At 36.5% G+C, this 24,657-nt stretch overlaps 2 protein-coding genes and 1 long non-coding RNA gene across 3 annotated transcripts in view; 2 read left to right on the top strand and 1 right to left on the bottom strand.

Moving 5' to 3' along the window:
- The window catches only part of LOC134793710 (uncharacterized), a 192,463-nt gene that overhangs the window by 20,516 nt on the left and 147,290 nt on the right, over positions 1-24,657 (bottom strand). The gene's annotated exons all lie outside the window — the stretch shown is intronic.
- On the top strand, positions 914-3,098 carry LOC134794017 (large ribosomal subunit protein eL37). The gene is made up of 3 exons (XM_063765722.1): positions 914-1,032; positions 1,205-1,340; positions 2,926-3,098. The coding sequence occupies exons 1-3, from the start codon at positions 1,030-1,032 to the stop codon at positions 3,063-3,065; spliced, it is 279 nt and encodes a 92-aa protein (XP_063621792.1). The 5' UTR covers positions 914-1,029; the 3' UTR covers positions 3,066-3,098.
- LOC134793625 (PDZ domain-containing protein GIPC3) lies at positions 8,220-24,233 on the top strand. The gene is made up of 4 exons (XM_063765250.1): positions 8,220-8,714; positions 19,981-20,211; positions 20,460-20,711; positions 21,591-24,233. Exons 1-4 carry the CDS (start codon positions 8,478-8,480, stop codon positions 21,828-21,830), a joined length of 960 nt encoding a protein of 319 aa, XP_063621320.1. The 5' UTR covers positions 8,220-8,477; the 3' UTR covers positions 21,831-24,233.

Raw genomic sequence — 24,657 nt, 5'->3', positions numbered from 1 at the left:
ATCGGTAATATCGGTCATTATCGGCGGTTGAATTCGGCGAGCCAAATTGGTATTTGCATCCGCACCTCCCGATTCGATCGGGCAATTGAATCAGATTGGCGAAAAATTAACTAATCTGGATACTCCTATAAAGTAAAAAAACGGGACAACCATGAATCTAGTGTATAACTGGATCTGGCATGATAGGTGGGGGAAGTGACCGAACAGCACAGTCTTAATATGTATCTTTCAGTAGGAGTAGCAGCGAAAGAGCTATTATTGTTTGTCCTTGTCACAGTCTCAGATTTTATTTGTTCCCTAGTTTCCCTACCTTTAATTTAATATGAATTATGGAATTATTATGGAGGGCAACAAATAAATACGACCAATCATAGTGTCGCATTGCTTATGTTTTGTCCCTCACGGAGGCACGCGTATACCACTTCTATAGGATCCTACCTTCTATCGGGACAACGAATTTTCAAAAAAGGGCGATATAAAACGAAAACAGGATTTTTAAAATGCGGATTTTGGTGCAATTTATTAGTAAAGCGTAGTGAAAGGAACGTAGGAAGGTACGGTTTTTAACCATGTTGTGTTGTAAAAGCTATTACAGACGGGCGTACCGGACAGAGACATTGGTCCGGTCAGCATATCTTTTTCTCGCTCTCACATATAGCTGCGTCTGTAGCGGACTTACGGCGGACCACATTCTATGCGATCGAACAGGCCTTGGACTGGACTAAACGTAACAGTAAAAGTAACGGTCTGGTCAAAAAAAAAATCTCTTTCTCGCCCTTACTTATATAATAGCTGCGTCCATAGCGGGCGTACGGCGAACTACCTTATTACAAGATAATTATGAGCAAGCTGCATACATCGTGTGCACACGCCATTAACACGTTATTTTTGCATATCGCCTCGCTTTACGCTTGCTGTACTTGAACGTGAGTTGAACGTATCTGATATTTCCTGGTAACACAGCTTCCCGTGCGTCGAAGAACTTGTCAATTTTGACGTTTAGATTCTTTTCTTGTCAAAGTCGGCAAGATGGTAGTGTATTCTGTTTTCTTTAATTTTTAATCCGTTATAATCGTTATTTTCTATGAACGAAATGTCTATATTATTGCGCAAAATGTGTCCTATTAAATATCTTCAACGAAAATACTGCATAGTTGTTAGATAAGTGTGGTTGTTTACTTCTAACCTTCAATGTTTATTTCAGACGAAAGGTACGTCAAGTTTCGGAAAGCGCCGGAATAAGACCCACACACTCTGCCGGAGGTGTGGTAGATCCTCGTACCACATCCAGAAATCAAAATGCGCCCAGTGTGGATACCCAGCGGCGAAGCTCCGTTCCTGCAAGTTTCTCTCATTTTTTTTTATATAAAACTCGTGTGGCTTATGTATTTCATACAGTATACTAGATGTACAGTCAGCACCAAATAGATAATGACGGCAAAGTGGTCAAATATAACGTGACAAGTTTTAAACTGAAATAAACAAGTTTTGCCACCATAGAAAAATGTTGTGCTCCGATATAATATTTTGCCACTTTACCCGTTACTGTCGATTTAATGCTGACTGTACTCCATATCTTAGGCTAATTTAAATTAATATTAACATAACTAGAGAGTACAAATTTAATTAATACTTAAACCAGGAATAATAAGTACTTGACTTATAAGTTTATTATCCTACACTGATTGAGGAAGTAATCTGATTATTGATTAATTCCTTGTATAATGTAGGTAAAGAAACTGAGAGAACTATGCAAATGATAATGTCACTTTATCATTTGGTAAAAATTTCAGACAAAACTTTCTTTAGCACTTATTTTAACTATGATAAAGTTTCCACTATCACTGTCTAGAAATTTGATTGTTAATGATTTAATACTTCACTTCAGTGAACAGTGGAAAATAGTTTCTAGCATAAAAAAAAAAAAGTTATAGGTCTTGCTTTTTAATTCCAGTTAGGGTGCTTATGTGTGTGATGAATGTCAGCTTATGTTGTGGAGGTTTTATCTACTCACAACATGTCAGCAATTCCAAAATTTGTAATTAAACTTTTTTGCGTTCTAAATTTGCCCATGAGTGTAGAATTATACTTTATTTCAACTCAATTTATTTTGCATTAGACATAGACTATATAAAATGTTAAATGTAAAATCCTACATTTTTGCATTGATTTTTATTTTAAAGATCTTATAAGTATGTTTTGTTAGGTATAATTTTTATACTTAATTTTTGGGGATCTGTAGCCAAAAGGTGGCAATCTGAACCCTAATTAGCTTAGTTTCTCAGTTGTATCTGTCCGTCAGTGAGCTTTATCTCGAGAACCATTGTAGGTAGACAGAGGAGATTTTCTCAGTGTGTTTTTCTATTGCTAGAACAGCAGAGTGATAAAGGTAAAAAACACAAAAAATAGTTCCTAAAATTTATTGGTGTTGTAGGTCTGTTAGAAATTAGAATTAAAATAATTTGATGGCATGGAACCCTGGTGTGAGTCCAACTAACGCTTGGCCAAAAATTTGGCACTTCCAAATTCATTTTCATCTATGTGTAATATTTATATACTTCCACACATCATATCAAGGTCTGCACTGTTAGCTTATTAAGCTGGCCATACACACTAAGGTTGCTTGCGAAGTTCAACTGCACAGTCGAAGCTGGTTAGAAAACTGCACAGGCGAAATTAAGCCACATGCGCTACGTTTTACCTGTGCAGTTGGCAGAACTGCACAGGCATACCCTAGTGTGTATGGCCAGCTTTAGGGTGGTATTCCTACCTGTACATTGTGTCTCACTCCCTCATAAAGCAAAATGTGAGACGCAAATACACATTGGACCAAGATATTGGACAGATAAGACCATCCTTAGACAGACTTTACTGTAACATTTTGTCTACTGGCATTTACTAACTAATATTTGTTGTCTATTGCAGACCACTGGTCAGTGAAGGCTAAGCGCAGGAAGACCACCGGCACTGGCCGCATGCGCCACCTCAAGATCGTCAGGAGGCGCTTCCGCAACGGCTTCAAGGAGGGCAAGCCCACCCCCAAGAAAACTGTCGCCTCCTCGTAGACTTTTAAACAACTAATAAATTAAAAAAGTCACTGTATTGTTTTATTTAATCACTTGTGACGTTCCACGGGAAATGGTACCTTATGGCGGCTGGCGCTTACGCTGTTATTAAATAGACTTCAATAGTAACGCCGAGCTACGCGACGTAAGTGCCAACCGCCATAAGAAAAGTGAAATAAAAAGCAGTGTGTCACATGGTAGCAGTGTTGGCCGAACGTTAATTGCAATTGACCATTAACCATTATAAATTGAACCATAAACGGTAACGGACGGTTACAGTTGACGGTTCAATTTATACTGGTTAATGGTCAAGTTGTCAATTGCATTAACGTTTCGGCCAACACTGCAGGTAGCAAAATTATTTCCTCATTGGGCATGAACACCAGTGTTCATCCCTCACTATGCTCAGGATTCTATTTTAGAATCGTTCTGTTCGTTCAGGATTCAATCAATGTACGTGTACGCCCTCGCTGTAAATATGTATTTTACTCCCTTGTGACAAATCTAAGGGTCCTAGATTTGGTAAAAATCAGTAATAGATTTTTCATATCTCATGCTCTGAAAGTGTGTCGTTGTTGTTCTAAAAGGTGCGCAGAAAGTGATACGTTTATGCTCTAGCGCAGAAAAGTGGTGTACTCTGCGTCCCCGTCCCACGAACAACTGGGTGGAAACAAAATGGAAAAATAGTGTCTTTATTTCCTCGCCTGGAACAATTGGTAATTGTTTAATTTTACTAATCCCACGTTGATCCTTTTTTTTATGAAAAATGATGTAAGTAAATTGTTAAAAACAAATTATTCTTGATTTCTTTCTTTGAATTCTATTTACTCGATTTCATAAGGCGGGAACCAAAAGGAATACACCAAAAATATTTTTTAAACCTTACACAAATGAGCAAAGGCAGAATCTTATACAGCCACAGTTAAACGTTTGTACGATATTAAATTGGTTTTTAAAATTATTTAGCACTATATCCATGAAAATAAAATAAAATACAAGATAAAAAAATCTTTTATTATTAATTAAATTGTTATTTAATATTTAAAATACTTCTGTTATGTTATTACGTGGTGCGGCGCACCAAGGTCGCGGTGCGGTCCGGTAGTCTGTTGCGGCTTTTAGAACGAAAAAGTATAAAATTAAAAAGTAAGAAGCAATCCCGCTGATTTTCATAATTACTATAATGAACAAATAATTTTAAAATTACTGCAGTTTGTTAAAAAATGTGTGGTTTCGTAAATATTGCAATCTAAATGATTTTCGCTAGGGGTTATTAATCTTCACACATGTAAAGTCAGATTGCAAGTAAGTCCTAAGGAAAAAAATCATGGCCGTCGTCTATTAGGTACTTCAATTACTGATTTTGCGAAATTGCCTTGTCTTGTTTGGTTTCCTCGCATTCGATATGAAAAGTAGAGTGTTTAACTCGGGTGAAAGGCACCATTTCCGTCTCGGACTATTGGCGCTCTCACTGCGTTCGAGCGCCAAACTTCCTCGACAGAAATGGGTGCCTTTCAACCCTTGGTTAACAATCTACTATTGGCCGCGTTTAATAAAATGTTTGTAACATATAGGGATTGCAAGCCGGATTGATTTTCAATCCGGCCGGATTTTGGCCACAATCCGGCCGGACCGGATCCGGTTAGGTATAAGGATATGAAAGTTAATTATATAAATGACATATTTTTCAAGTTTTATACGTTATATGAGAAACAAAGGGTATTTTTAAAAATGTATTCATAAAACAACAATTTAAAGTTAATAAGAACAAACTTTTTAACAATAAAATAAAAATAAGTATTAAAGTCATGTCACAATGTCAATCTCAAATTAAAAATAAAACTTGAAATCTAAGTCATTTATTAATTTCTGCTCAAATTTACGTTTACAATAAAATTATAAATTTGATTAGAGTCCAAAGCCTGTTAATGGGATAATTATGGGATGGGAATTGGAGAACTCCTTGAAAGGACAAGTTTTCGCAACTGTTCTTAGATGGAATTATTTGTAACGCTGATATCCATTCTAATATCAAGAGATTTATTTTTAACCAAAAGTATATGAAATGCGCTCCAATATTATCTTGCTTTCATTTTTTTTCCGTGAAAATAATTTTATAGTCTAAATCACAAATAACTAAATAATTCATGAATAAATATTTGGGGACAATCTTATACAGATCGACCTACTCGTAGCCCCAAACCAAGCAAAGCTTGTACTATGGGTACTAGCTAGCTAGGTAGTACTACTAGGCGACGATATATATAGATATAGTATATTGATAAATACATGCTTATATACATAGAAAACACCCATGACTCAGGAACAAATATCTGTGTTCATCACCCAAATAAATGACCTTACCGGGATTCAAACCCAGGCCCATCGGCTTCATAGACAGTGTCACTGACTGGTCACTACCCACTAGGCCAGACCGGTCGTTACAAACAGTGTTGGGCATTCAAGAATAAAATCATTATTTGAATAAGAATTTGTAGGAATAAAATCATCTCGATTTTATTCCCGTCAAAAATATTCAAATAATTTTGGTCGGGAATAATTCGTATGAGAAAAAATTGAATGAGAATAACATATTCTTAATCAAATAAATATAATCATGATTTTTATTCGAAATAATATTCCACGAATAAAAATGTGGTCTGGGTACCGTATATGTACTAATTACGTATAGTTAGGTAGATGTAATAGTAGTTAGTCTCTTGTCTAATCTAATTGATACCCATTTTATGGAATAAAATCTTACAAATTGACTGTCGCATAGTTTCAGTAACCGTATTATTTTTAATTTACTAACCAAATCATTAGGTTCAATTTAGATGGTCTAGGGGCCTAGCCAAGATGCCAATCGCTTGCGCGCCGACAACGAAGCGCTTTCTGTTTCTATCACTCTTACATATTAGTGCGATAGAGAGACAGAGATAGCGTTTCGTTGTCGTAGCTCAAACGCTTGGCATGTTGGCTACGCTCCCAAGGTGCCTAGCCAAGATGCCAATTTTTGTTTTTATTTTAATAACCAAATCTTTGGGTACAATTTAGCAGTTCTGGGGGCCTAGCCAACATGCCAATCGCTGGCGCTCCAACAACGAAGCGCTTTCTGCCTCTATCACTCTTACATATTAGTGCGATAGAGAGACAGATACCGTTTCGTTGTGGTAGCGCAAACGATTGGCATGTTGGCTACGCACCCAAGGTGCCTAGCCAAGATGACAATTTTTGTTTTAATTTAATAACCAAATCTTTGGGTACATTTTAGCAGTTCTGGGGGCCTAGCCAACATGCCAATCGCTTGTGCTCCAAAAACGAAGCGCTTTCTGCCTCTATCACTCTTACACATTAGTGCGATAGAGAGGCAGATACCGTATCGTTGTAGTAGTGCAAACGATTGGCATGTTGGCTAGGCCCCCAGAACAGGTACATTGTACCTAATGATTTTTAAATTAAAAACAAAAATTGTCATCTTGGCTAGGCACCTTGGGTGCGTAGCCAACATGCTAATAGTTTGCGCTACGAGAACGAATCGCTATCTCTGTCTCTCTATCGCACTAATATGTAAGAGTGATAGAGACAGAAAGTGCTTCAATGCCGGAGCACAAGCGATTGGCATCTAGGCTAGGCCCCCAGAACAGCTAAATTTACCTAATGATTTGGTTATTAAATTAAAAAGAAAAATTGTCATCTTGGCTAGGCACCTTGAGTGCGTAGCCAATATGCCAATCGTTTGCGCTACGAGAACGAAACGCTATCTCTGTCTCTCTATCGCACTAGTATGTAAGAGTGATAGAGACAGAAAGTGCTTCATTGTCGGAGCACAAGCGATGGGCATCTTGGCTAGGCCCCCAGAACAGCTAAATTTACTTAATGATTTGGTTATTAAATTAAAAAGAAAAATTGTCATCTTGGCTAGGCACCTTGGGTGTGTAGCCAACATGCCAATCGTTTGTGGTACGACAACGAAACGCTATCTGTCTCTCTATCGCACTAATATGTAAGAGTGATAGAGAGAGACTATACGCAACTCTACGGAGCGTTAACGTTTGGCATTTTGGCTAAGCACCCTGATCGGATGATAGAACTAGATAGTGTATAGCGAAACTCTTCAATGTGTACTGTACCTAAACTAAAGTAACAAATATCAATTCAATCCGACTTATCCGACTTTTAAATAGAGGGCTGAAAATCAACTTACAAAATATAACCGATTGTACTACAAAAATTAACTTAATTCTAAATAACATTTAATTGAATAAAACCTTATTTAGAATAGTCCCACTTCTAGAATAATTATTCTGTTTTTTATTCCGCATTTAAAATAAAAGTCACATGATTTATTCACCTTAATTTTGATGATGCTGATGGCGCCAGCATAGGTTTCTCGTCAAAATCTTTGGCAGAAACACCTTTCACACCTTTGACCAGAATCGTGATTAATGATAATGCAATAAGTATTGCTAATTGCTATAGTTTTTAGGGTTCCGTACCCAAAGGGTTTACCCTTTGGGTACGGGACCCTATTACTAAGACTCCCCTGTCCGTCCGTCCGTCCGTCCGTCTGTCCGTCCGTCCGTCCGTCTGTCTGTCACCAGGCTGTATCTCGCGAACCGTGATAGCTAGACAGTTGAAATTTTCACAGATGATGTATTTCTGTTGCCGCTATAACAACAAATACTAAAAACAGAATAAAATAAAGATTTAAGTGGGGCTCCCATACAACAAACGTGATTTTTGACCGAAGTTAAGCAACGTCTGGCGGGGTCAGTACTTGGATTGGTGACCGTTTTTTTTTTGCATTATGGTACGGAACCCTACGTGCGCGAGTCCGACTCGCACTTGCCCGGTTTTTATATGCAGACTCGATTAAGACTTGCAACATCTAGGTAACAACCGCTCAATTAATTACGCTCTATCTGCTTCGATGACGTTCAAAATGTTACTAATTACTAACATTGAATAGAATCCCACGAGTTGTAATGAGTATAAGTTTCATCGGCTCCGCTTGTAAATAGTTCTGGTTAAGTAATGACCGACAACGGGAATGCCGCATCGGCCATGAGTTGTGACGCGGCGCAGAGGCGGGTCGCGCGCGTGGTTGTGGCGGAGAGCCCTCGCCTCAGTCGCCTCGCTTCAGTACAGGCTCGCTCGCCGCGGCGAGAGCCCCTTCCGCGCCATCATCCAATGCGCTTTCTCCCCAACTACGGAACGCTCCACAATCTTATCCAATAATTATCGCCATTGGGCGATACCTTATCTCGTGCAATGACGCGATATTTTAAAGTTCTACCGAGATAAGAGACTATTAGTGATTAAAACTCAGGTGTAGAATGTGTGTCTGACCGCTATCGTTTCAAAGAAACTTTAACAACCGTTACTTAGTGCTCGATTACAAATATTACGATGTCGTTGTTCAAGAAGAAAGCGCCAAAATACACGGCGCCCCCTGTGCCGCCCGTGCCGGCCGAAGAAGTGCCTCCTGCTAATGGAATGGACAACAACAATGGTGCTCAGAAGTCGCAGCTGGTCTTCCACTGCCAGCAAGCTCACGGCAGCCCGCTTGGACTTATTTCTGGGTTTTCTAATGTCAAAGAATTATACCAGAAAATTGCGGAATGCTACGACTTCCCACCAGAAGATGTAAGCCTCTTTTTGTTTTTCTCGTCAGGCTTCTGTATTGATAAATAATTACCATGAACCTGTTTATCCAGATCTCGTTCCTTCGACGAACTGGAATTTTATTTTCTTGTCGCGTCTGTAGAGGAATAGGTACATATCACATACATTATAACTTTCTTATTAAAGTTTATCTAGACACGGTAGCGTGTCGGCCAAGTTCGCAAAGAAGTCAGCTATCCTTTCCGGCTTATTTAGATAACGGAGAAGTTATGAGTTATACCTATGGAGTAAAAAAAAGGTATCAATAACAAGTTCCTGTCTTGTTATATTGGGAACATATATATTACCTCATTTGAGAAAATAAGTGCTAATCTTTTATGAGCTAAAAAAAGTGCGTAGATTTTAAGTGTAAAGATCTTATTTATTTGTTTTCGCGGCAAGACTGCATTAGAATTGGTTACAGTCACAACGTTGGTTCATGACTAACCATTAATTAGTGATTGCATAAGTAGGTATTTATAAAACACCTGATCCGATGATTCGCCGTATTCCTAATAGGTTCATAATGGAATACGAGCATGTCTGTGATGCTTCGCGTTACGTTACCTACATTGAACATGAGGTAATCACAAGGTGAATGATAAGAAAACAATTTACATAGCGATGCGTCACTACTCGATGGTAGCACTAGCATATGTCACATTTGTGTAGGCTTTGCATTTCAATTGATTCCATTGACTAATTGGTTACCTATTCGGCTCATTAAAATATTGAGCGGCGTCGTCGGGTAACCTATCCCAACGTGGGCCGCCTTCCCTACCTACTATCGTCCACCGTGGTTAGTTACCGTGGTGACCAGAGTTAGGGAAGGTATTCTATTCTAGGACTTGAGAACTTTGCTTTGATTCATGATTTTCTGGTGTCGAACTTGATTTACTTGATGAAATGAAGATTTGATGAAGACTTATGGCAAATAGCACTAAAGTACTTAACCATTGCATCTACTTAATAAATTTAGGTATAGCAAAGGGATACTGCATAATAAGTACCATCACGCTCCGCGATTGTTGGGACATTTAGGGTTTTAGTTAAATTGGTTGTTCAATACTTATGGAAATTCCAATTTAGCTAGAACCCTAAATGTCTTATCTTAACATTCACGGAGTGTGACTGTACTTAACAAGAATTTTTACTAGGTTTATATTTTTAAGGAAAAATGACGTCCTGCTTGCAGTAGCAATGAGTGTATTGTAGGAAAATATCAATCGACACCGATAATTTTATCAGCTGTGATTTATCTATTTATATTGCTTCTTTGAAGCTAATCTGAACATTCTTTATTCATTAAATTTGATCAGTTTATTTCTTAATCGACGGATGTAGTTCTGAGATTACAATTATAGCATAAATGCCTAGATATATTAATATTCTATTATACGATAAAATTGTAATCGGCTGAATAGTCTGAAAATCTTTAAGGAAACGGAAATTTATATTAATACTAGCTGTGCCCGCGGCTCCGCCCGCGTGGGATTCGGTCTGTGTCAGTAAGCGGCTAATTTCTAATCCTAATTTCTCTCCCTCTCCCCTGGAGGCGGAACTTGAAGTAAAGTTGACAGATGATGGATATGCTAGACTTGCTAGAGGACTGAAGTCCAGATAAAATATTTTACAATTATTCAAAATTTTCACGTGATTTAAACGACAGAGTAGTAGGTGTATATCGGACGATACAGTAAGGCAGCGGTCTACTCAGTTCCCCAAAAGATGGCACTGTGCAATGTGTGCCAATTAATTTATTGTCGTTTAATTTTGTTGTATTATTAAATCAACACAATAAAATTATTCAATTAAATTTGTTGATATCCGTACCCCCTCTTCTAAACTTAGAGTTTATTTGGCAAAATCCTTCCTCAGTGGCTTATTCATGTCACAACGTATTAAATTCAGCGTCATCTGTTAGTTTACCAGGGTACTCTATAGTGGTAGCACATATTTGAAAAAAGTTTGCCCTCCTTCCTAAGTAGCGCCATAAGATTCAGGGGCAAACTCAATCGAGTGTTGTGGCTACCCCCCTTTTTAGGGGTTAAGTTTTTATAGCCTATAACCTGGCCGGGGATTTTCTCGACAGCTTAGTAAAGTATTCATCAAAATCCGTTCAGCCGTTTTCACGTGATGCGCGGTCAAATGAACAGACAAACAGACAAAAATTCTAAAAACTGTTGGAACGTGTTCTGTTATCGATTCTAAGTATCCCCAGCCATTTTTTTTTTTCAAATATCTTCCATGTACAGACTTTCGACGCTCTTCAGCTTTATTATATGTAATTATGTACCTATGGGTCATTCTAAGTTAAGAGGTAATCGCTTATATGAAAAAGTGGCACAACATAAATGTTAAAATTTTGGTCTAATTATACAATATTTTTATTGAAATTCTTTTATGTAGGTATATTTGTAAGCTGGCCAGTCATTTATTTTTATTTTTTACCATTTTAGAAGACACCAGGCCCCAATTTCACATCGGTGACAGGTGCAGCGAATTGTAAAATCACTGTTGCTGACGTCACAGGCATCCATGGGCTACGATTACCACTTACCATCGGGCGGGCCGTACTTCTGTTTGCAACCATCATTGTATTATTTAAAAAAACTTTATTATATCGGATAAAAACAGATATTTCTCCTGCGAAGTTTCTGACAATTGTCAAAGATTTAGAAGAATTGTAGGTAATTCTTGACAGGTAATGAGTTATATGTCGGAATTTCGTGACAATTGTAGTGTTTCTTGTGACAATTGTCATAAACTCAGCAAGAGAAATATCTGTTTTTTTCCGATATCATAAAGTTTTTTTTAATAATATAATGATGGTGGCAAACAGGAATACGGCCCGCCCGATGGTAAGCGGTAACCGTAGCCCATGGATGCCTGTGACGTCAGCAACAGTGATTTTACAATTCGTCGCACCTGTCACGTTGGTGAAACAGGGGCCAGGGGAGAGACCGTACTTTTTATATGTAATAAAGAGAGAAGGGTCTCTCCCCTGATCTCTTCAAAAACATAAACAAAATCTAAATTTTGACAGGCCGTCTTACAAATTCGAGCAAATTAAAGTGTACACAACACACATACCTCCACTGTACATTTAGGAAAATTATGCGCCAGGGGAAAGACGCCAGGGGAGTGACTTTTTCATGTGAAATCAGATATAATTGTGAAAGTATTTATTGTAAATAATTAAAATAAAGTATTTATATAATCTATGCATAAACTATAGTAAATATACAAATAAAATTAAGTATTTATATAAATAATTTTGAAATAAAACTGACCAGGGGAGATACCACTTTCATAAAACAACATTGTCAAGTAAAGATGTCAATGAACAAAATGACTGACAATCGGTACCAAAAGATGAATGTCGCAGGGTTGGTTGTTAGTGTTGAGTCAAATGCATTGCTATTGGGATTAAAATCCCAAAAATTAAAATCATAAGCACAATATTTTTACATTTACATAATGGCCAGGGTAGGAGACATAGAATTTGGGGGACAAAATTTGACATAAATATTTTTTATAAAAAAAGAAAAAATTAAAGGATTTTATTAATAACATTACAATCAATATTTGTTTTAATTTATGAAGTATACCAAATTTAACGGATTTATGGGAATTACATCTGGATAAAATTACTGATTTATTGTCAAACCTGGCAAGGGACAGGCCAGGGGAAAGACATTTTACATGTTTGAGGTGCAATTGTGACAAAACTGAATTAATTAATTAATTGAAATTGACTGTCGATAGAGGAAATGCAATCTTTTAGGGGAAATTACCATAATTTACTTAAATTGTTTAAGAAAAGTATGGATATGTATCATGGACACCGTTAATACCTCTTAACTTAGAATGACCCGTATAGATAGATACGTGATAACGACGCACACAGTACCCAATGACCAGTACACAGTTACCAATAAAGTATCATCAAGAGGATTCGTCTAAATTCATGATTGACGATTTGTGATAACTGTCACCCTTTAGCCAGTACTAAAAATAACAAAGAATAAAATAAATCTGATTAGATAAACCTATGATCTAAATATTAAGTATATTGCTTTTATCGACCGATAAAACTTATTTAGCCCAATGCATTAAACTTGCAACAAAGCTATCTATAAAATAATATTCCTGATTGCTGTTTCGTTGCTACTGATTATTTTATACATATTGGGTAGGAGATAGGTAGTAGGCAGGTACTAGTTTATGACTAGAAATCTTTCCGCGTTATGGTTGTTGCTGTCATACAAATCTTCAACTATGTTCAGTCTTTTCTTCATTTCGCTTCCTTTGGAATGATTTGTGAAATAATAAGAAAGTTATGTCATTGTCAGGAACACAAATTACTAAGTACGTAAGTACCAACTATAGATACGGAATTTTATCCAAATTGCTTGAGTGATTCAGTGGTTTGACCGATGAGTCCGATGACGAACTCATTTACAAAATTTACTATATTGGTAAATTGGTATGGATTAGAGTAGGTCAGCGGTCGGCAACCTTTTGGCAGCCAAGGGCCACATAGTAGTTAAGGAAGTTGACGCGGGCCGCACTTTTGTTAATATATGTGACTTTATCAGACATTGTTGTTTGACAATATTACATACAAAATAGCCAGAGGGGCTCGCGGGCCGCAAGTGAGAGGTTCGCGGGCCGCATGCGGCCCGCGGGCCGCTTGTTGCCGACCGCTGGAGTAGGTGATATAGGATCTACACTAAATACATCGGTAGGTACTTTACCTAATGACGAATTAATGCGAGGATTTATTTATTCAATCGAAAGCGATATCGATGTCATGCTTACTAATGGTATGCACAATGAGTCATGCAACTTGCTACTGGTATGCACAATTATGTTTTTAATTTCTTGATGTATTCTCTCTCTCTCTAGTGCAGAAAATCAGAAACACAAGTATTCATTACCTAAAGAATGTCACCAAGGAGTTTTAGGAGACTAGTGACGTGATATTTGATCATCATATCAGTGGAGCTAGTCACGTAATGCCTTACATAACACGTTCGTTTTCTATCATCCATTAGACACAAAAGCGAGAGGGTCAAAGTGTTAACGAGTTCAACAACTTATAATAGCGTCTTTCCTGTTAAAACGGACAGGATAAGTTGCTTATAAAGCGACGACGACTGAAAAGGAAAGTGAGTAAATATGACTAATGTAAATCACTAGGGTAATACCCACTCTGACATATTCTTGACAAAGAAAAAAGTTAATGTGTGAAGAGACCTAGTTAGCAAAACAAAAGAAGTCGTCGTATGTGTGGTGGTATTGTTGGTTGACCCGGGCAAAGATAAAATATTGATGAGACGCATAGATGTAAGTAAATTGAGGTAGATATGGTACCGGGCGCACGATCGTGAGCCATTAAATATAGGTTCCGGAACCTATATTTAGTTAGGCGTATGGGTGACGCCAACCTGTCAAGTTGTCAAAATCGTTGGATCAATTTTTAGTTTTGTCAACTATGAACGTCACACGTCTACATAAATAAAAGGTCATTGATGAGACGAGACCTCACTCACTGTAGTTGCACTGTAGGCTGTTAAAGCCTGTGTAGCCAATTCTAAGGATATGAGTAACCTACTAAGCAGGTAAAGTACAGTTTTTATAGAATTAGGGGACTTAGAATATAGACAGGCAAAACCAGTGACATAGAAAGAGGAATGTTAAACTAAAGCAAAAAAAAAAACTAAAGCAGGCACAAAGTACCTACTCATGTTAGTCTTTGATATCGCAAATAAAAGTAATAAATGCATTAGTTAGAAGCCTTATCATACCAAACTTACAATATAAGTAAGTAGGCAGAATTTCTGACTCACTCAGTCAGTACACACTTACCCCCGTATTCATAAAGCTTTGCGGGCCTGATTTAGTTAAATTATGTTTTATCCCTTTCTTACAAATACTTAAGTCAAAATGACAGATAAGGACAAACGATTATTAGCTAATTGAGGTTTGTAGCGCGTTTATGAATAAGGGGGTTACACAGTAGGTGAGAGCTCCTCTACGTCCTCTACTACTTCAGTACCAATACCAGTCAAGTCAGTCTTCCAATCTTCCATCGTTCAGTTAATAAAAAAGTAGGCACTATCTACTATTAAGTAGGGTTTTAGAAACCTCTTTTAAAGGGTAAGCGAAGATTTTACAAAATCAACATCAAACAATTACACTGGCCAATTTAGTTTATAATTTAGTTTGTATATAATACCATTAAAAAAATAAGTATATAAAATTATAAATACTTAAATACAACCAGTGTAAATAAATTGATACATATAGGTAAAATCATACCTATTAACGTTTAAAAGCATGTTGCATGAAACTTTGTGAGGCTTCGATAACAAATCTCATTACAGCGGGGATTAGTTATGAATACGAGCTGCGTATGGGCATGGCATGGTTCGTTTAACTCGAGTAACCCATTCACACCTATGTCTAAATGGCTGTAGTAGGCGGGAAACAATCTTAGTGGCAATAAAACAAGGAAAGTTCTTTAGTCTCTTCACCGTTGAGTACCGTGAGACTTAGTGCTGTGATCATAAAAGATTCTCAGCAAAATTCTGACAAGCATTACTGAGATTCGACAAACAAATAAAATAGTAAATTTTTACAAAGTACCAGCGGCGATAGAGCTAACTGACCATTCTTAAACCTTAGGTACTCATTTACTTATCTACCAATGGTCAGTTACGTGTTTCTATTTTTATATTTTTCTAATTAATTAAACATGCTTGATTCCATTTATATCTACAGCCATAAAATAGACGAACTTGGCCGCGTCTTTTCCTGCGCAGGGACAGTTTGCGTAGGGAAACTTTCCGTAGTTTCCACTGTGAGTACGTCACCGTAGATTTTTGAGATAAAGATACATTCAATTTAATTATCTTTATTGTTGGTTATGTGTAGATAATACACATGTTCTGAGATTGAAACAACTATTAACCACCTAGGACCAGATTCAGTCTCGGGCCTCTAGGACACCAGCTGCAACGGAAACTTATCTTTAGCCCACCATTCACACTCCTACCTTGTAGTCCGCCTCGTAGTCCGCCTCGTTGGGTAGGATTGTGTATGGGGGTTGCGGACTACGAGCCGTCCTACCGTTTATCCGTTTGTAGGACGGCTCGTTGTCCGCAACCCCCATACCATACACAATCCTACCCAACGAGGCGGACTACAAGGTAGGAGTGTGAATGGGGGGCTTTTGATTGTTCCACTCACCTTAAAGCCGTAACACACTACCGCACCGCACCAAGGTCATTGTGGGACGCACCCATAAGTAAGAGGGAGAAAGAGATATCGCTTTCTCCCTCTTACTTATGGGTGCGTCCCAGAATGACCTTGGTGCGGTGCGGTAGTGTGTTACGGCTATTAGGGCGCGCGGCTTACGAAATAAAAATGCTGAGTTAACTTATGTAACAATTAACATCAGAAATAGATCTTATTTAAATTCTGTATTGTATACCTAATTGATTTCGATAGCGGATGTTCATCACTGACATTTTTTTTTGCGAACTCATTTATCGCATGTTGCATTCATATAAAACTCATTCATTAATTAAGTACCTACTTTATATTAAAGAGAATGCAATATCTAGTCAGTGTGTGAGTGAACTGATGTAAAGTGATGAAGGAAGGTTTGATAAATTTATTCGCACTGTCTGTACTTATGCATGCTTTCGTGCATTGATTAATTGCCGTTTTATTAAAAATAAGTCGGAAAAACCTTTGGTAAAGCAAATCCAATTAACAGCGAATGTTTAGATTTACCTTTCTAGTTTATCAATATGTAGGTAGGTGACCCTGAGCTGTTCGCGCACAGTCGTGTCGCAAAGGTCAACCGAGAAAATGCCAGGCTCTTATTTCTTGATATTTCACGGCTCGTGAAAATACTGAAGGCGTGACGTAATTGTCAAAGTTTATTCAGCGCTTAAAAATAAAAGAAGTGAACACAGTCCGTAGGTGATGAAGTATACGTACTTGTGATTTAAATCTATTGCATAGAAGTCATATGAGACATGATGGGAAATGCTATACTGTTCATATGCAGACAAGTGAGTAAAATGTCACTGGCTATGCGGAAGCACGCATGGCTGAGCCAGGAAGTGGATCGGCCCAGGGGCGCGGACGCAGTTTCTGCCGTATGATATGCGCGAGCTAAGTGACTGACGGCTGACACGCTCCAACGCCAAGCGCTAAATACGAGTGGTGTGATGACCCAGTATATGCGGGTGTTGGGGGTCAAGGACCTGGTGACTATAGGCCATAGATTTAACTACCATAACCACATCGCCACACTAATATGCACATACTAATTGTGCAACATTGTCTTGTAGACTGCCAAAAGTTAAATTTATTTTAGTTTGGTTGGTTGGCTTGACTTAGATTAGCTTAGAATCGGAGATATAATAAACGAATTCGATTGTAGATGTGTGCCAAAAAATTCCATAAGCCGTGTAAATAATACGAAAACGCTGCTGTAGCTAGGTAAACTGGTGACACTGATGATTAAAGGTTCCTGTGAACTATTGTCACCGACGGAAAGAGTTGTTACTACAATCCAAAACTAGTGCATGTTAGTTTATGAAACGCAAATTAGATAACAATTTCATTTGAGTGTAAACTGCTCTGTTTGAATCGAACAAAAGAGTTTTATGTCAAGGTAAACCAAAGGTTACAGCACATTGTCACTAAAACAATGAACACGAAAACACAGTTCGAGATAAATACGTCATGTATAAGGTTTAGCATTGAAACAGGAGTTGTATGAGGTAGTGTCTAAACTTACAAATACATACTATACTCGTAAAGCAATAATATGAATGAGTGCTAATAAGAGTTGCCTTGTAGATTAGATAAGACACTTGTTTTGTTGATTTTTATCGAAATTTCCTCGATTAAGTAGGAGGAACATCACTGAAATATGAAACCTATGGAAGTGAAACGTCAACGAATAATGCGTGCCACTGTGACGTCATCTTAGAACTAAACATGGCGGTTTTAGTGCTGCCCAGAAGATTTTTACTGTTACTAGGTTTTATCGATACATCGATAACTTTTTAACGTTCTCGGCTCATTTTATTTAAAATACTAAGTATGTATTATTTGTGGAGTTTATGTTTTAATAGGAAGTAAGTAAGTAAATAAAAATTCTTTATTAGTATATTGTTATGTGAAAAGATACTTTGATTGAGTAAGATGTGTGGAGTCTAGGACAATTTCGTGCTTCAAATTTGACAGGTAAACGAGATGACGCTGTACTACGCAATACATATTGCGATTTTTGCGGTAACTCTGATTTTCAAAAGTTGACGTTTGACAACTTAGTGACCGCAAAACACATGGCGCAGTACAGCGCCATCTGTTTTGGATGTCAGAATAAGTGTACGTGTTTTTCTTGGACTTTACCTCTCCATTACAATCAATTTTGTTGTGTTGCTAACCCTAAAGTCTGTAACACACTACCGCATTGCACCTCGACCTTGGTGCGCCGTATCTATAAGTGAGAGCGATACAAAATTCAAGCTTATTAAGCGACGGGTGAAAAAAAAACAAAACACCTTCAGAACATTTTTTTTATTACAAAAATAAGGAATGACTTCCGCTCTTCAACTTCTTCAACATTTATTCAGCAAATAGGTCACAAGGGCATTTTTATACGTCAACATTGAATTTACATACAAGCAAAAATAATAACAATACATTAACCATTTTATAAATTACAACTATATGTAAGTATATGGTCTCTTAATGTCGAATTATATAAAAAAAATATAATAATGATATAAAAAAGCCCGCAGGGCAGCTTGTGGAGTAACGACCCCACGGCCCCGAGTTACCCTAGTGCTCCCGAGAGTCGGTCAGGATCTCCATCTCCAGACACTTTCTTTTTATGTTCATTTCTTGGTAACCTATAAAAAATGATTTAATTATTAAATTAAGATAATTTAGTTGGTTTGAAACGGGGTAGCATGATAAAATAAGAAAATATAAATAGGCAATCATAATATATCGATATCAAAGTCGATAAATAAAGTACAACCCTAGCTGAAATGTTTACATTATTTAAGCGTAAAAATATAGTTAAATAAATCCAATCACTTCATGATCTATAGCTGCACAGAAGAACCTTGCTATTTATAATGTGAAACATCCTTACATTTCCCAGGAACATTAACAATAACCAATATTTTTCATGTAAATGATAGCGTACCTGTGTAAGGTTAAAGATGGCTGATTTGGTGGTTTTCTTATGCCGCACCCTAATACACTATACACTGGCATATTCGCAACGTAATTATTCACATTTGGCTTCAATTATTTTCAATCACAAGCAAAATATTGAAAGATAATTAATAATTTTAATTTTCACCACGACTTTTTGACAGGACAAGTACCGGCTGAACTGACAGACAATGACATTTGCGTGACTAAACATGGCGGATTTTCGGCCGCATTAGGTATTTACGTATTTTCATGGAACACTTTATGTACGTACTGAAATACTGTCATCTTTTTTTGCTATGGGTTACAGTGCTGAGTAAAAACGAGACAGATATATATTTATGTGTGTGCCGTCAAAATGGGTGCTATTTCTATAAGCAATTGTACGTATAGAACAATATGTCTTGTCCCTATTATATAGGTCCATGAGGAACATGCAATGCAATAGTTCAATAGTGAATAACTAAATTGTAAAGCAGCTCTAAAAATAAAACAATGCGTCTCCTACGCATGTTGCATTTGGTAGCGAGTTCATATTACCGAGTTATTAACGTATGAAGACGTTTCCTGCAACAGTTACTATAATATTTTTATAGTTGGAAAAAAACAGCAATAGATTTTAAACTGATCACTAAATGTATAGAAATACAGAAAGAAACTAGCACAACTACTGTTTATACCTATTAATGGAGATGGATTTACGAATCACGGAACAAAGAAAAGGTAGACAATTGATCGGCCTTAGTCACGAATTAGGAATCTGGAGCAGTGGTATTAGTACTATTAAGGCCTTCTGTTTGATTGGAACAGAAGCAAAAAACGGTATCCTCGTTTTGGAAGCTTATGACTGATCATATATCAACCAAACTTGTATTACGTTCTATGCTTTACGGAGTTTACGGTATTAAAGTAGGGATAAAAAGTCGCAAATAATTGCATTCTAAATGTCTAAAAAGAAATTAATTAACTTTTTTTTTTCGATTTTCAGATCCTGTTCTGCACATTGAACACGCATAAAGTAGACATGAAGAAGCTCCTAGGGGGACAAATTGGATTAGAAGATTTTATATTTGCGCATAGAAAAGGTCGTCCCAAAGAAATAGAAATTGTTAAGACAGAGGATGCTCTTGGCCTCACCATTACGGACAACGGTGCCGGATACGCGTTCATCAAGAGAATGAAAGAAGGTTCTATAGTTTCGAGAATACCGCATATAGAGGTATGTAATCTAATATTAAATAAAGGTAGTAAGTATGGTCCAAAAATATATGTATAACTTTCTGAAAAAGTTGTAGTACATAAGTTTATAAGTAACTAGTCACTATTTGATTGGTACCTACCTACACTAACAGGAGAGCTAATATATTTATTTTGTTATATTATCCTTGTATAATTATCCTTGAGAACACTTAAGGAATATGACTTACTTTACATCATAATGTACCTAATGCAATTCTAACATTTCAGGTCGGTGACCACATTGAAAAACTAGACGGATTAAATATGGTGGGCAAAAGACATTACGAAGTAGCAAAAACATTAAAAGATATCCCTAAAGGCACAACATTTACTATACGACTTGTGGAGCCGCTCAAGAGCGGTTTTAACAGCATTGGACCAAAGACGAGTAGTGCCAGGGCAGGAAAGAAACAAAATTATGGCTCAGGGAAGGAAACACTTAGATTTAAGGCAAATGGTCAGGCCACTATTGAAAATGAGGTGAGTCACATAATGTATGATTTTGATTAATGAGTAATGTCCGATTCAAAATATTGATTAATGATTATTAAACTTCAATATCACAATGAAATGACGCGCATGGAATTTTCATAATATTGTGAATTTTCATTGTAATAAGTGACCTTATTCATAATATTTTCAGTTGAACTTTTATAATATAACTAGGTAGTTTAAAACAAAACTTTATGTCGCTAATTTTGCTTGTACAAAAACTGAAGGCGCTATTTGAGTGCGTAAAAAACTTGCGAAAAATACTTTTTACCAGAGATTATACTAACGATTTCTCGCCTTTATTTAAAACCACTTGAACCAGATACAAATGGTCTTCATTATACCTGTATTTAAAATGTAATAGAAAACAACGGAACCGTTTCCGAAAACTCATTTATAAATATATTTATAGGTACATATGCTACAATATATATACAGTGGTAATACTAAACGAAATTAATAACTAGCTTAAATCTAAAACAGGCCTTTGAGACTATACTTATAGGATTCGTTTTCTCACGATTTTTCTTAGAAGACTTTACACCCATAGTCTCAGGAACGACCCTTGACTAATTAACTATTTGAAGAAATAATACTAGTTTACTCTGATTTAGAGTTGTGCCGTTCTTGAGAACGCTCTCCGTTTTGTACCTATTGGAAAACGTTCTCACTTGAGAGTATGTTTCATAGTAAACGGAGAAAAACGAAAACGACACAACTGTGCTCTGGTTATTAAAAAATCATAGGTAAATCTTACCATATATTGAGTAGATTACGATCGTAATTAAACTTGAAAATCGAAGTAAGTACGTACGTGACATGTCTAACTTTATAATTTAACAGCGATGTTTTTCCACTCTGTTTCAGCATGACGAGAAATCGAAAGCGGGCATAGAGAAAATAAACTCTCTGTTAGAATCGTTCATGGGCATCAACGACACCGAGCTGGCTACGCAAATGTGGGACTTGTCTGAGGGCAAAACAAACTCCATGCAGTTAGCTGAAGCCATAGACAACAGCGACTTGCAAGAATTCGGGTTTACGGATGAATTCATTATTGAACTTTGGGGGGCCATCACAGATGCTAGATCTGGCAGGCTCAGTTAGAAATACTAGTGGTTAAGTGGTAGACAAAGACATAATTTATTCCGAACTTGGCTTGAGCACTAACGTGTTAAGTATTTAAATTGCCTAGCGCAGCGCATTCTCGTGTTCAAATATGGGAAATGAAAAACTATGCGTTAAACATGTTGACTTAAACAAAGAAATTGTTAATGTTGAATAGTAATATAATATGGTACTTAGTACTTACCTAAGAGAATCGGAATATATGAATCATATCTGATGATGAAATTAAATGAATAATAGGTATTTGATTGTTATTGTATTGGCTAGGTAAATGCGAAGTGCGGGGTGGGCTAACTAAGCGATGTTAGCGATTGACAAAAAATGTGAACTTATTTGACATCTGAAAGTACAGCTTCGCAAAAAAGAGTAGAAATTAAAAAGTGGTAACACTGTAGTGTCGTCCCTTTCAAACCAATTTATATAAGAAAACGGGACGACACGACACTACAGTATTGCCACTTTTTAATTTCTACTCTTTTTTGCCAAGCCGTATATAATATAGGTACTGTACACTGTCAAAATACATCAACTAATTTGACCAACAGCCGCCAAGCGGACACTATCAATACATTATAGTCAAGTGGGGCTATTTGAAAAAAAAAATCCAACAGCGAGTTGTATCTTAAATATTTTCGTTTTTACACTTTTTACACAGTACAGTCAGCAAAACCATTAGTTTAGCACCCCTGCATACATATTATAATAGTTTTGCCAGTAGTGCTGGAGCCAAGTCTTTTTAGGTAGGTACTGTAATAAAATTATAGTAGTTTGTGTTACAAGGGATCAAAATGATATATTTCCGTCAAGGGCGTACATTGAATCCTGAGCGTAATGAGGGATTCAAGTGTTAACGCCCAAGACGAAATAATTTTGATACCGTGTGACACATACTGCTTTTCACATCAACTATGAGGAAAATAAAAAAATCTTAGTGTTGACACAATTATTATGTTTCAAAATGTTATTCAAGCTAAAAAAAAGAATGCAAAAAATAACAAAAACGGTGTCCTAGAACAGAAAAGTGCTACTTTGATCCCCCCTAGCAGGGAGGAAAAGTGCCACTTTGATCCCTCCTAGCGGGGAAGAAAAAGCCTTCTTCCGAATAGGTGATGTGAAAAAGCATTTTTTTACATTTATGATGGTATAAAATACATATGGACTCTTAAGTTCATAGTTATCAAAATCCAAAACAATCCCACGGTTTTCAAATTGCCCTACTTGACTGTGTACAAAAAATACTTGGGGCTTGCTTAGTGGCCATTAAGCAATAATTCATCAATTCGTCCGTGCAATTTCTGAGAGTATGTAAATTGAAAATTATATAAATTAATACTTATAATTCATAAACCAACAGAGATTTATGATTATTAATTTATTATCCTAGAGTTGAGTTAGTGAATATATAAAATTGACCTAATTTTGTAAGGACTAGGGTGCTAAGTAGGTTAAATCGTATTAAGCAATTTGAATGAAAAAAAAATGTCTGTCAGTTGCCTATTATCCTGTTAGTATTATATTACAGAACGTAAGTGTACAAAGTGAAATTCCAGCAGTGCCTTTTGTAATACATGTTGTGATAGTTTGGATATTAGAGTACAAATTGGATAAGTGATATGATACTATCATTATTCGTAAGTAACAGTTTGTTTTATGGCGTCAAGTGACTGTCATTATAATATTTGATATTTCCTATAGATTCTATCGTCAACTATCTTGTAAGCATAACGCTTGGATAATCTACAGGATAGGGTATACGTGGTGTACCTAGGTTGGTCCAGCATATATGTAAAGGCAACTCAAATGTATATTCTATCTCCATAGTTTTTTTCTGTGTAGAGTACCCAATTAAGGTATAAACCGCATTAAACGCAGACGCCACGGAGCATTATGGCATTTATGGCCCATCGACACCCTTTTTAACCCATTTAAACTCCACTCATGCATTAATCGTCGTTAAATTCGCATTTTCTTAAATCGAGAGTCCCATATTACTATAGGTATATTATTCACACTATATTATTACGGCACTGAGTAATTAAACTAAACTTATGTGCCGGCTTGTCTAGAACAGAATTCAACTACTCCATATCGTCAGGTGACTAGCAAAACTTACTAATTACCACCACAAGTTCATGGCCATAGTGAACCATATTAGTACTAAAAGAAGGTCGATTTTTGTTTAATTTTTTTTAGTAATTAGTGACTTTTGCTTGTCACCTGACGATATAATATTTATCGTTAAAGTTATACTAGCTAATGTATTGTACAGTCACTAGTTAAGATAGATATTTAATGATTAAATCTACCTAGTTATGTCTAATTCATTTATTTGTTTATATTGTGTAATTACACTCTAAGAATTAATAAAGTTCGTCGTTTATAGTACTTTGTTTTATTCTAATTTAAGAAAAGTTATATTACAGTTTACAACTTATTTATGCTTTACTTAGCTTCACTCCATCAGTATCAGGCAGCAATTTTGATAGCCGTTGATAATTTCATAAAGTTTGACGTTTAACGTCAATTTTGACAGTAATGAATGACCCTTATTATATTTACAAAACTAAGACCTACCCTTTAACTGATAGCCTTAGTGGTATATATAAGGGTCAATTTATAATGGTCAAAATTGACTTCTTAACTTACACCGACTATAGTATTCATTTATAAAGTAAGTACTTTCATTCATGAAAATTGATTAATTTGAAATTGAAAACCTTATTTTATAAAATACCTAGCGTAATTGCTGCGAATTTCGCCATACATAGAGATCTTTGTATTGTATATGATTAATATTTGACGACCG

Source organism: Cydia splendana, chromosome 9 (genome assembly GCF_910591565.1).
Source record: "Cydia splendana chromosome 9, ilCydSple1.2, whole genome shotgun sequence".
Classification (NCBI taxonomy): domain Eukaryota; kingdom Metazoa; phylum Arthropoda; class Insecta; order Lepidoptera; family Tortricidae; genus Cydia; species Cydia splendana.
The sequence above is the reverse complement of the archived record's forward strand: the minus strand, read 5'-3'. Positions and strand labels throughout refer to the sequence as shown.